This window comes from Pteropus vampyrus, unplaced genomic scaffold (assembly GCF_000151845.1).
Source record: "Pteropus vampyrus isolate Shadow unplaced genomic scaffold, Pvam_2.0 Scaffold17, whole genome shotgun sequence".
Lineage (NCBI taxonomy): Eukaryota > Metazoa > Chordata > Mammalia > Chiroptera > Pteropodidae > Pteropus > Pteropus vampyrus.
In genome coordinates, this window is record NW_011888798.1 from 2,655,238 (window position 1) to 2,669,273 (window position 14,036).

Genomic DNA, 14,036 nt, shown 5'->3' on the forward strand with positions numbered 1-14,036 from the left:
AATGCTGTCCTTACAATATAATTAAAGTATGAATTTCCAGGAGTTGGAAATTGCAGACCATTTTTATTATGCTACTATAATAAAGCCAGGTAACACTGAGAGAATTAAAATAGCCTTTCCCTAGCAGATAACTTGGTAAAGATTTTTTTCCCCTTGGGTTCTATTGTTTTAAGAGATTGAGAGCTGAAAATGGGAATAGATTCACCAATTCTTTTTCTGAAAACTCTTCTATCTTTTACATGATATATATCCCCCTAGATCCTGGGATATGTTGTAAACTTGTAACAGATGGTGATGAAGCTTCATATTTTTATACAATACATTTTTTGAGATTGTGCATCTACTGTATCTTCCAGGAAAATGACCTTGAATGAATGAAGTCATAGTGTGAAGGAAAAATATCCCACAGATAGACTAGCATACAGATGATGATTCAATTGGGTTTTGTTTTGTTCTCTTCAGTAAGATGAAATAATTTCAGATGAAAAACAGAATGTTGAAATGTAAGGATCAGAGGTCATCTTAACACTGGAGGTGTATCTGTTAATTGTTCCAGGAAAGCCAGTTAGCTGTATTCTCACTGAACAGAAACACATGGAAGATGGAATATCACTGTTTGCAAGTAGAGATGCTATTTGCTTCACTTGGGTAACATTGGTGGCTTACCAAAAATTGTTCTGGCACATCTACCAGTATGAATGTTAGGAGGGTTCTAACACTGTGAGTGCTGATATTTTATGAATGTTTTATCACTGGCTTGAAAACAAGAAGTTTGCAATTGAATCAACAACATGTCAGACAAGCAAAATATTAAAAAAAATAAAAAGAACATTAGTGGGAATTACTGATGTCCCTATTGTAAAAACAAACTAAAGTTAATAAGAAACTTGATCCTCTTAACTGATTAACAAAAGTCAAATTTTAACTGCATGGCTTCCCAGACAAATCGAGTGGCGCTGTTAACTTCAGCATTGGTTGTGTAGAGGGTGCAGTAATGGGGAGAAATTGCTGCATATTCAGTTACTCACCTCTTTTTTCGACAGCTTCAATGCATTGCTTTACGAACCGCGGAACTGTGGAATTTTCACGTTCACACACTGTGTGCAGATGAGAGCCAAAAATTTGATCTGCAAAAGAAACAAAGATGAGCTTCATTAAAATCCAAGCTTGCGTTGTTCTTTAATTTGATTCTGTTTCCATATCCACTGCATGATGAAATCTGCATCTTGCATAGGAATCATTTTTTTTTTTTTTGCTTTAATTCGAAAGTGTTTATTACAGACATACAAAGATTATAACTTCTTCCTTTATAGACCAGGACTCCAGCCCCAGAGAAAGAAAATTAACACTCTGCCATCGATTAGACAGGAGTGACTGAGTAAATTATAGTCTCTTTAAGCTTAACTTTGTTGTCTGTAAAAATAATAATAAAGAATTAAGAAAACTTCTGCAAAATATCAATGAATTAATGTCAAGTGTTTTAGGAGAAATTTATTAAAGATCATCAAAATTATGATTTTGTCAGTATATGTAAAAGATTTATTCTGTGGCTCAGTGATATTTGACGAGGTAAGTTCCAGGAGACTTAATGTCGAGGTGAATTTCTTAACATTTCTCCTGCCTTAAACGCTCTTCCTCTTCTCTAACCTAAGTGTCCCCTTTCCTTTAGGACTCAGCTCAGATTGAATTTATCCACAACTCTATCCTTCCCACCTCACCTTTGTGTCTCCTGCAACATAGTATCTTTGGAATACTAGTTCCTCATGATGTTAGTAGGTGATAAAGGAAAAAGCGCTGGTGATCAAAATGGTTTAGCAACATTGGGTTTAAAAAGTTAAATAGGTTTCTCTCTTGTGTATTTATTTTTGAGCTTGTGATATGCCAATGTGCCCTGGGAATCTCCACAAGGGGCTGGAGTATGCAATACTTCCCGCACTTATTTGAGTAAGATCCTTTTATTTCAAAGGGCATCTCTCTAGACCAATGTTTCCGAGAAAACACACTGTGAAATCCTAGCTTAGCCCTCTTTTTTAGAACATGATTTATGCTACCTTGCATTGTGTATTTTTATTTGTTTTATTTGTACTTCTTCATTCTTTTACTTTTTCCACCCAGCCCCCAACCCTTCTCCTCTGGCAATCACCAGTTTGTTCTCTGTATCTCTGAGTCTGTTTTCATTTAGTTTGTTTCTTTTGTTTCTTAGATTCCACATATAAGTGAAATCATATGGTATTTATCTTTCTCTGTCTGACTTATTTCACTCAGCATAATACCCTCTAGGTCCATCCATGTCGTCGCAAATGGTAAAATTTAATTTTTTATGGCTGAGAAATATTCCATTGTATATATGTACCATAACTTCTTTATCAACTTATCTATAAAAAGACATGTAGGTTACCTTATTTCTTTTACTACCCAGTAACTAGACAATGTTTGGCATATACTAAAAGTTCAACTAACATTTATGGAATCATTCACTGCAAGGCATCATCTGAATCATCAGTGGAGGTTTTCAATGAATTTAAAAAAATATTTGTAGCATAAGTGAAAAGAAAAATACAAAATGCAGCACAACAGAACGATAAATAATATATCTTACAAAGGGGTCATCAAAGTAGAGTGTTGTGAGACTTCAAGGAAGTCATGATTTTCATCCATTTCTTAGAAAAAAGAAAATGATGGCTTGAATCGAAGACAATCCAGCAGGAAGAGAAACAATTAAGGTTAAAACACTAATAATAACGTAATCTAGTATGGATATGTATATTTTCGTCCAAGGAACAGAAAAAAGAAAAGCTCGATAACATCAACATAGTGTAGAAAAGTGGTAAATAATCATGGATATTTGCTCTGAATACTTGTCAAGTATCAAAGATATGTTCAAAAACAGTGAGCCACCACTATAAAGAAAAATGACATAAATATTAAGAAAAATAACCCAGAACTTTAAATCAAATAATTTAAATTGGCTAGATTTATATTCATGAAGAATTGCTCTAAAGTATAAAATCCTTTAATGAAAATCATAATTCAAATCAATTTCACAAATATTTATTGAGTATCACTTATCTTTATAGCAATGAGGTAGGCATTTTAGATGGTAAAAAAGAAATCAACAAGTTTATAATCTTGTAAGGGCTAACAGAAGTAGTCAAATAATATTCGAAATGGAATATAACATGTCATAAAAGGTACTAAATGCTAAGAAAAGTGTCCTATAGCATAGGTCTTTCTGACATTTAGTGCAGATGTGGTTTGTGTGTGATGGAAAATGGGAGAAGTTTCTGAGATGAGAGTCATTAAAAAAACAGATTCCTGAATGAAGTGAATGTTAAAATCTGAATGTTAAAATCTGGAGAAAGTTGTTGGTTTTTTTTTTTTTTTTTTTAATGAGTAGATACAGAAAGAATGAGATGGAATAATTCTAGAGCAGTTACTCTCATTCATTCAGTTATTCACAAAAGAAAATCCCGAGTGACTGCTCTGTGTCGGGAGCTAAAAGGCACTGCTAATATAATAACTAAGACAATTCCCTATGTTCTAAGAGTTGATTTTCTAGTAGGGCAGCACGTAAATAAGCATGTAGAAACACTTCATCATGAAAAATCCTGTAACTGGGGCGTCGGAAAGCCTTATGTGCCCATGGAAGACTTCCCGGAGAAGAACTGAATTTTCAAGAATAAGTAAGACTTAAAGTGGAGAGTTAAGTGGAGAGTTAAGAGAAGGGACAAAAGGGCATGTGGGGAAAATAAAGGAGAGGTAAACAAACACATCAGTAATGTGAAGAATGATAAGAAGAATGTCGTGAGCTGAGAGAAATATTCACTCTTATTTAGAGAAATCTTAATGTATTAAGCTTTAAAAGGAGATAAAGACTGTGTGATGAAGAGTCTTAAATATTAAGTCAGGTAAGTTAAATTGTTTGAAAGTGTGCAGATACCACTGATTTCTTATGTATATACTATTTTCCTCCCAACTTCTTGTTTTTAGAGTCCATTCATAAGACAGAACCTGAAATGTTTTCTATTGACTTCTGCTTCTTTTACAGCTTTGAGTGATCAGATAATTCTGGTCAGGGGAAGGGACTTTGGAAGCTATCAGAGAAGAGATTTTTTTCTATGATAAAGGGAAAGGGGTATATGAAGAAGCACTTTTCTTTTTCTTCCTACTTTGAACATCATTGTGCAATCATGTGATTTTTGGAGCTAGTGGAGCAATCTTGTCACCATTAGGCAATAAGTACACAAACAAAAGATAACACAATTTTAAAAAACCTACAAAATGAGACTTCAATGAAATTGTTTAACTTTCAATCTAATTCTAAAACACTTTCTCTAGACTTCTTGTCATATAAGATAATATAAGCCATGTTTAACTGTGTATTCTATCACCTGCAACCAAAAGGTTCATAACCAAATGGGGACACAAATCATGTGCAAGATTGGACACAAGGAGACTAATGTGATTGCCTGGGAAAGACATTCTGAAGACCAGAATCAGGATAGAAGTATGGTATATTTAATCATTGTTCACAATTCTTCTCATCTTCTCTTAATTAGATTTACACATTTACCTCCTTTGCAGGTGACTGCATGGTAAAACTCACTAGAGTGAGCAACATTTATTTCCCCCACTTCATTGATGTTAGGCTTGGCCGTATAACTTGCTTTAGACAATGTAGTATGAGTAGAAATGACAATGTGTCCGTTCCAGACAGGTTTTAAGACACTTACAGATTTCTACTAGCCTGCTTCCTTCTCTGCTGTGGCCAGGACAAGAGCTTCCTCGGGTAGCTGCTTCTTCTTCAGTCTGGGCTTCAGAATACATATGGCACAGAACTGAAACCAACCCTCAATGAGGAGACAAGGCCAGTCAGATCTAAGCTTAAAGCAGAGCTGTTCAGTTAAGCCTGTCCTAAACTATCTGACCCACAGACATATGAGAAATGCTTTTTGTTGTATGCCACAGAGATTTTGCGTTTGTTATGCAGCAATAGCTTACTGACAAAAATGATAACAGGTGTCTGGGTTTTTGGTGATTTAAGTTACATTTTGAGAATAGAAACAAAGAGAGTTGACAGAACGTGGAAACTGAAACTGGGGAGCAAATAGAGAAAAAAATAATTCTAGATTTGCTAAGAATGTGAATTATGCATTAGTTTAGATTCAGCTATAGGAAGAATCTCAAAGGAAACTGCTCTCACCTTAAAATTTAAACTATCATGCCTTACCTAGTCTAATGGCACTTATTCTGCATTCTCTCCAGATCAATCTGATTCTATCAAATTCGAGTCAGTGAATATTTCGTGAGCACCTAATATATGCTGTGTGTTGTAAAGAATGCAAAGATTAATTCACTCAGTAACTATCTATTACATGCCCACTATAAGCCAGACGTTGTGCTCCAGCCTCAAAACACAAAGATGCATGAAGCATGATCTCCTATAGTCTAGGGAGAAAGAACATCTCTCACAAACACAATATAATGTGATTAGTATAATTACAAGGGTGTGTAATAATAATAGTGAAGATTTATTGTGCCCTTACACTAAGCTAGGCAAGGTTCAAAGTACTTAATACATTCTAACTTATTTACTTTTTACACTAATCCTCAATCCTTTTGTGGTAGGTATTATCAATATCCTGATTTAATAGGAAAGGAAAGTAAGGCATAAAGACATCGAATCATTTGTCTATAGCTAAAAAGCATTAGTCTCTGGGGGGGCGGGGAAGTATGTAAACTAAGAACATGGAGAAAAGAGGTGATTCATGGAATTTTGTTTACTGAATGCAGGTGAGCCTACCCATTGGGCAAAAAGGTCTTTCAAGTTTCTTGCTTGGCCGAAAGAGAGCCAGATGCAGAAACCAGAGGGTCTGGAGATTAGTGAGACTGATATTTAGAAGTTAAGATAAGCATTTCAGATGCAGCAGAATGGTGATGGGAGATAAAGGTGAAAAGTTTTCTGTTGGATTTTGGCAATTCAGAGGATACTGGTGACCATAAAGAAAATGGCTTTAGTAGAAGAATGAAACTGCAAAGCAGATGTTTGTGGTCAAGATCTGAAGAGGTAAGGAAGAGATAGTAAAGAAACTCCTTTTTAAGAAATTTCATGGTGGGGATTAATTATAAAGAAAGGATGGACTTAGGGAAGGATTTTGAGTTGGGGTGAATGGGAGAGAATTTCAATTGCAGGATATTTTTGAGTGCCATAGTGCTCTGAGGGGTGAAGTGCAATACTACTGGCTATTTTCGGTTGTTATAATGCAGGAGATGGGGGAGGTGCATTACTGCCACTTACTGGGGGGTCCAGGCAAGTGCAGGCAATCCCTCACAGGGAAAAACTGTCCGTCCTGTTTACCAATAACACCCTGGTGTGAAGAGAGTCTAGATATACTGAACTTCATTAGATAGAAGAGAGATGTTTGCTTTCACCAGGTACTAGAAAAGCCAGAAGAATTTCTTCTCAGTTTCTATGCTCTCTTTAAACTGGCTACACTCACCCAAGAGGAAATGGCTCTGGAGTCTAAGGACACGTTAACCCTCCAGATGACCCTGATTAAAGCAAAAGCTGTCATGTGGCCCAAGCTGGGCCGGCACACATCTCCCTACAAAAAAAATTTAGCATTGGGATACTTCAGGCTGAGGTAGTTAACTAGTGAGATTTGAAATGTAAGGCTGCCAGGTCTTAGACTTTGGGGGCCAGGAGCAGCCATGTGGAGAGATGGCCAGGTGCAATGGGTAGTGAGCACAGAAATTAATTTGCAGAGAGAGGTGAATTAAGCATACACTCATCTCCACACTTTTTGATGCCTAACTCCAGGTACCATATATCCTTGCCATGAGATACATTAGAAATTACAGTAAATTTCTGTTTAATCCAACCAAATAAACTTGACTAGAACATGGACATAGCAATGTCCAGAGGTTTCAAGATAAGGTTTATAATGACAATAGAAAGAGCCAGACTTGGCAAAATAGCTCAGTGAGACCCACTGTTACAGAAGGCACTGGTTAAGAAGAGCATGGTGGACGTCTTTTGGTGTTGCTGGTCCCGTAACTATTCTTCTACCTTCTGATAAGAGTGCCCTGATTTTCCTTTGGGGGTGACACCTTTTTCAATTTGCAGCATTCATTTTGAGTAGTGCTGACCCTGCCACCTCTAGCTCCAAAGATGAACATGTATTTCATCTCCCTGGCCAGAGTAGTTGGTTCATACATGAATACATGGTCCAAGTGGATCTGGTCTAATAAATCTCAAGGCTTTGTCTAATGCTACTGGGAAAGGGACTTTCTCTCTTAAGTAGGTGGTAAACTATGAGGATGTGAGTCTGAGCTTCCATAAGTTATACTGCCACTTTCTGGGAAGACATACTGGAAAATTAACCCAACAGAGTGGAAAACAGAACTAAGAAATAGAGGAGATAAAAATTTGATAGTTTTTTGTGCCCCTAGATCCAGTCATGCCTGAAGCTGTCCTTGTCCCTTGGACTTTTCAATTAAGTAGTCCAATAAATTCCATTCTGACTTTTGAAGTTTGGACAAGTTTCTGTCAATTACAATGGAAGGAATCTTGACTACAACATTACCTTCAACATAAAATGGTGAATTATATAACTCAGAGGAGATGATACACATGAAATGACTTTGCAGAGAAAAGTGCAATTCAAAGAAAGTAAATAATAGAGATTTAGCTAAAATGCCACTGTCAAATTTAAGGGCTGTTGTAGGCTTGCCATCCATCCACAAATCTGATACAGTCAAGCGTTTAATAAACCAAGGAGGACCATTAAATTATAGGAATGTGTTTGAACCACAGAACAGTCTGTCTTAAAATAGTGTAAGGAAAGGGGAAGGGAGAGAGAAGGTATTCTGCTTTTTTGGCAAGCATTAATGAGCTTTTACCCCCTAAACTTCCATGCCTATTGTCCTGGCACCACATTAAGGATTATTTCTGCATTCCCCTTCCTTATGGTATTCTAAAAAAGGGAGCAGTCCCAGAACCCTGAGCTCCCGACTCCCCACCTATATTCCCATCTGTGGGCTCACTGGTAATCTTTTTTTCCTTTCTTAACAACTTTTTGTATTTAGAAAACACCTCTTGCTAGGGGTGCCAATATTTTTGGAATGCTCTGCAAATGCCTATGGCCTTGGCTAGTGTGATCATTATATCTTCATTCTACTGCTTTAGCGCTTATACCAGGGGTGGCAGACAACACATTGGTTGGAGAAAATCCATTTTCTGCAATTTTTCGTTGAAAGCATCTTTTGGTGAGAAAAACAAATAGACCTTCCACATGACTGCACTTATAAATCATGTTGTTTACATAATGAATTAGAGTTTAACTAGGAAATGGTGGTTTTTAATCTTTAAGCTCTCAAACTTTTGACCGATTTAGTTAGTTCATCAGCATAACCAGGTTAAGTCTCCCAGATTACAAATTAGCTTCTTTCTCCCTCATCTCTGCTATATATTTTTGACAAATTATGGAAAGAACACCCAGTAATGGGATCTTTGTCAGATAGATTCCAAATGAATCAAAACTACGAGGAAAACTACTCAATAAAGGCAGTTAAATGTTCAAATAATGTGACGGTGTTATCATCATTTACCCAGGGAGACAGTCTCCACATGCTTTTCAAAATGATGTTATTCTGCTTTCAGGACAGAGGGCCATTGCAGCCACTCTAGTAAATTTTAAAAAGGAAAAACAAAGCACCTAAAACTACACATACATAAAGAATATGGAGGGGAACAGAAATCAGTATCAGAAAACTGAACTGCTCAGAAACACACACACACACATACACACTCTAGACTATTATTTTGGTCATGAGATATATATATATATATATATATATATATATATATATATATATATATATAAAGAAAATACTGTGACTATCTAAAGCAAAGAAAAATTTATTTGAATGATATTGTGGGATTGGGAGGAATTGAAAGAATTTACTGGGAACTCAAAGTAATTTATTAATTACTCAAAGAAATTACTGAGGGCTGGAGGACCAGTCTTGAGATGTTTAAAATCCAAGGTGCTTAGGAGATCCATGAAATAAGAAGCAGGAAATATAGCAACTGTCTTGTAATTTGAGAGTAGGCTCAGGATGTAATTTTCATGTCACCTCCGCTACTAGCACTGACATAATGATTTCTATTTCTCCATTACTTAAGATTTGAAGTTCCAATAGAGGATGATCAGTTAGTTGAGATTATGTTAAAAAATGGTTAGGAATAAGAAAAAACATAGCCCCATAGCCTCCATAGCAAGTAGCATTCAGTTGGAAATTTTCTCCCTCCAGAATGCCACACACAGGGGTAGATTATTTCCCATTAGGTTGCTTTAAAGAAGGGACAGTGGATACTAGAGGGCAAAAGTATTCTTAACATGGGTAATTTCAGCAATTTAACCGACTTCATCCTTTGATTTTAAACTATAAGTGATATTTATTTTTCCTTTAGAGAATAAGTTCCCAGACCAAAACTTTCAGACTGTTTATCAAGGAATCCTGTTTCTACTCTTATCTTTTATATCTCCTCAATGCTCACACACACACACACACTTCCATCCTCACCACCTTTTCTTCTCCTTTAAAATATCATATAGCACCCATCATACAACTTTACCACAACTTTCCAGAGAATTTTTGGAGAAATGGGTGATTTAAGTAAGTACTATAGTTTATGTCCTTGAATTAATATGCAGAAAAATACACCTAATGCTAAAACACTATTGAATTTAATCTATCTAAAATGCTGCAGAAGGTACCATATTATCTTACAATGCCTTGGGTCTTTGATTAAACCTATCAGCTACTGCTTTTTGGTACACAAATATCAAAAATTAGGGTGATTCTGATGAATATCTGATACACATAGTAAGTAAATCTCTCTCATTATCTTGATTTTTTTTTTCTAATAAGAGGGAAGTATAGGGAAAAAGCTTAACTATTTTAACTTTTAAGTAGTTGGGATATAAATAGATAGAAATTCTAAATATATATACTTCTGTGTATAGTTCCCCCCACATGTTTATTCATATTTTTGTATCTCATTTAATCTAACAGATTTTAAAGTCCCTGGTGGATAATGGTACTGTCTACTCTAGAAAGATTGGCCTGGAGGAGATTTGCTTAGACTCCATGGAGAATATCTCCCCAAACAAGGATAGCCTGTGGTCTGCAGCTTCCAATGGAAGTTGAATAGCTGGCTGCAGGGTTAGCATCCTTTGACAAGAGAAGCCCAAAAATGAGTTTCAGAGACAGAGCAGCTGCAGCCCAAATTGAATGGCAGAGTTTTCCCCCAGGATTGTCCATTTTTTCTCTTTCTTTTTTCAGGATTCCAGCAGTCTCTACCATTCAAAATTTTATCCTCAATTTCAAACAATACTTCCATTGGCCCCTTCTTCTAAGCTCCTAAATTGTCATGGAAAAAGAACTCAATTCATTTTTGGTCCAATTAATGCAATGGATAATGGTGAGTCCACCAGCCAGGAAGAAGTTTGTAGCTTAAATGTAGAGGTTAATAACCTAAGTGGAACAATGTGTATAAAATTTTTCTGTATCCTTATATTCTAAGCAGCAACTATATATTTTCCTTCCTTTGCATACCAGAAGTAGCACAACATACAAACACACACACACACACACACACACACACACACAATTCCCCATACATGTATATGCTGACTCACAACAGTATAAAGAATGATTTGACCAAGAGAATATTTCGTGCATTTTTGTACCCATCCATTCAATTTATCCAATCCTGAGTATTTTTCGATGCCTGCTGGGGATGGAATAATGAATAGGACATTCTGTCTTCACACAGCCTATATGTAAATGGAGAAAAAAAAAAACATAAACACGTTAACATATAATTTAGATGGTGATAGGTGCTATGAGAAAATAAAGCAAGGCAGGGAGATAGAGAATTAGTGGGAAGTGTTGTCCAGGAAGACATCCTTGAGGCAGTGACACTGAACAGAGACCAAAAGAAGTGAAGGTATAAGGCTGTAGGGGTAAGTGTGGTACACCAAAAGAACAGCAAGGCCTGTATGGCTAGAGTGAAGTGACAAACCAGAAGCATGGTTGAGGATAACAGTGTAAAGGTAGTATGGGGGCGAAGGCAGGTCGAACCCTTATAGGTCACATTAAGGACATTAGATGTTATTTTAAGTATGAATTTATCCTAAGTAATTAAAGATTATTGAGAAGAGAGTGATATAATATGATTCATGTTCTTAAATGATCCTTCTAGTTGCTGTGTGGAGACTATATTTGCGGGGTCATAAAAAGAAGCAGAAAGGCCAAGCCAGTTTGGGAGCTGGTGAAGTATTCCTGGGAGAGAAGATGGTGCTTAGATAAGAGCGGTAACAATGAAAGTGGCTTAGAGTGGTTGAATTTAGAATATATTTTTAAGGTGGGATTTGCTGATGAGAGTAGAAGAGACAGAGTAGAAGGGAAGGTGACTCCAGCTGGCATATGGCAATAGTATTTTCTGAGGTAGAGAACATTTAGGGGCTGGAGAATCAAGGGTTGCTCTAGATAAATGTGAGACATCTACAAAACATCCAAAGAGATGTTAAATAGGCATTTGAATGTGTAAATCTGGAGTTTTGAGAGTCTGAAGTTTGAAGCTGAAGTTTTAAGCTTAGAAAACCTATAAATGGAATTCAAAGCCATAGGACTGAAATATTTCATCCTTGGAACATCTGAATCTGAAAAGGGAATGAAAAGAAAAGTCTAAGGACTTCACGCAGGAGAGACCCAACATTGTGAGGCTAGTGAGAGGAGCAGGCTACATCGAGCAGTGCCCACTGAGTTTCTATAAGAAGGAACAAGAAAGTATCAATAAGTAATTCTAAAACCACTAGAAGACTTCATGTCCTGCTTCCTTTCCGATCTACCCCTTTCTAGGCAATAACCTTCCTTGAAAGAGGAGTTGAGGAAGATGTTCTCTAGTCCACAATGCAGCTCATTGTCCAGTTAGAAGACATTAAAATAATTAAATAATAAAATTATAGTTTTGGGACAAAGAGAAGAGAGGACTAATTCAGAATGAGAAAGACAGGGAGAGCTTCTTGGAGTTGTAACTGAGCTGGAAGAGTAAACATGAATAGAAATTTACTAGGTAGGAGGGAGTTGGCAAAGAATATTCAAGGTGAAAGACAGGGAGTAGAACAAGATAAATGTAATTTCTTCTACTTGTATTTCTATGACATTCTATTACATTGCCCTCTGGTTGCCAAATACATAAATGAATGAATGAATGAGTGAATAATTAAGAAAGCAACGTATAAAAGGAAGAGATTTCTATCTAAAGATTTTGACATTAGCACTCAAGTATGAGAGAAATATGCTTCAGTTTAGTTTGCTTTAGTGCGTTCTGGATGATTAATATGGCCAAATTTTGTTTAGCAAAGATTGTGGGTTGACAATATTTTCTGCTTTTCATCTGCTTATCTTCATTTCCCTAGAATTACAGAGGGGACTAGCAAAGGGAGGGGGGATAAAATTCAAAGATGTCAAATATTGCTACCTATTTCATGCTTGTGTACATTTTACATTCTTAAAATAGAAAACTGTCCAGAATTTAATTGCTCAATCACATAACTTACCATAATTACTATGAAGTTAAAACTTTTATCAATTAGGTTGTCTACTTACTTAACTTAGTAGGAACTTCACTGGGGGGTTAAAACTACTACAAAATCAGTACTTTTATTTCTGTTTGAGTGATAAGTCTAAAGAGAAAACTTGATACATACAATTTATTCAGATAATTGATCGAATTAATTCTAAGTGATTTAAATTACCTTTTTAGCCCAACGACTATGAACTAAAACTAGAAATGTCATTCAGTGATTGATAAAAGTTGAAAGATTCTTGTAGGGTAGAGAGGATGTGAAAATTTGAATTCACTTCAAATTTAAGTAAAATCTAGGAAAGAACACTGTACTTTTCCTAATAGAAGCATAGATTTGTTAGAATCCCAGGTGGTAAGACTTCAATTTATTTGCATGAATGCATAGTTCAATAAGAAAAGATTCAAATTTAGTTGGAGTAAAACTGCTTAATGATTTCAAATATTACTTGTAATATATTAATATAACAGGTTTGAATATCTATAATGGAGTCTCTTTCATTTGGGTCTTAAGGGTGTTCTCATAGCCACTAATGCTGAGTGCTAGGTACTTGTTGAAGTACCTAAGAGGAAAGCACTTTAGGTTAAAAGCATTTTCTCTTCTCTGCCTCGGGTTAAAAGCTATTTCAGGATTCTGTTAAAGGCGTTCTTTGGTTCTCAGCTTCAGCTTAAAAGCAGCTTTGATGAAAAGTGCTTTGAGGCAGGTAAAGGATTTTATAATAAACCATATTAAGAGCTGGGAACCATGTGGTTCTATGGAAGTGTTGGCTAGCTCTGTGGAGGTGTGGTGGAAGCTCTGCGCAGCTCTGCCCATTCCTGTGGGCTGCTCTGAACAATGTGGTCTGCTGGTTATTCCATGCAAAGAAATTGAAAAACATTTCCAGGAATCTAATTGGAGAAAAGGGGTTATGAGCCCAAATTAGTGGGTCATGCTGCACACATTTCTGACGACACTGTGTCTTTTTTGAGCTTCCAGTCAAATACAGTGGACGTTTCTCTTTTTTCAGGTCCTACTGTAGAAAGTGACTATGCAATGACATTTCTAAACATCTTATCCTGTCCCAAAGCTGCCCACAAAATTGAGTAAATAGTATCTCACTGTGGGATGCACTTAGCACATTGCATGTTTTCTGGCTTTACTGCATACTCTTCACTTATATAACTTTTCTAGTTAACAGGATCTCTCATCAGTGGGGTATGGGTGCATTTAAAGATGGAATGAAATATCTCAGGTTGGGCCTACTGAACTGGCACAATGACAGTCATCACCCAGATGTGTAATTGCAAGCACTGATATTAGTTGGTGAAAAGACAGTGACTTAGGAGGAATTTTGAGCTTATGGAGGTCAATGGGAATTCTGAGAGATGGCAAATAGTA

At 36.3% G+C, this 14,036-nt stretch overlaps 1 protein-coding gene across 1 annotated transcript in view; it reads right to left on the bottom strand.

The window, feature by feature from the left end:
- Window positions 1-14,036, bottom strand: part of ARHGAP15 (Rho GTPase activating protein 15) — a 592,609-nt gene that overhangs the window by 215,441 nt on the left and 363,132 nt on the right. Inside the window, exon 11 of the mRNA XM_011354472.2 lies at window positions 1,029-1,127. Coding sequence (XP_011352774.1) covers window positions 1,029-1,127 — 99 coding nt within the window. The remainder of the gene's footprint in view (window positions 1-1,028; window positions 1,128-14,036) is intronic.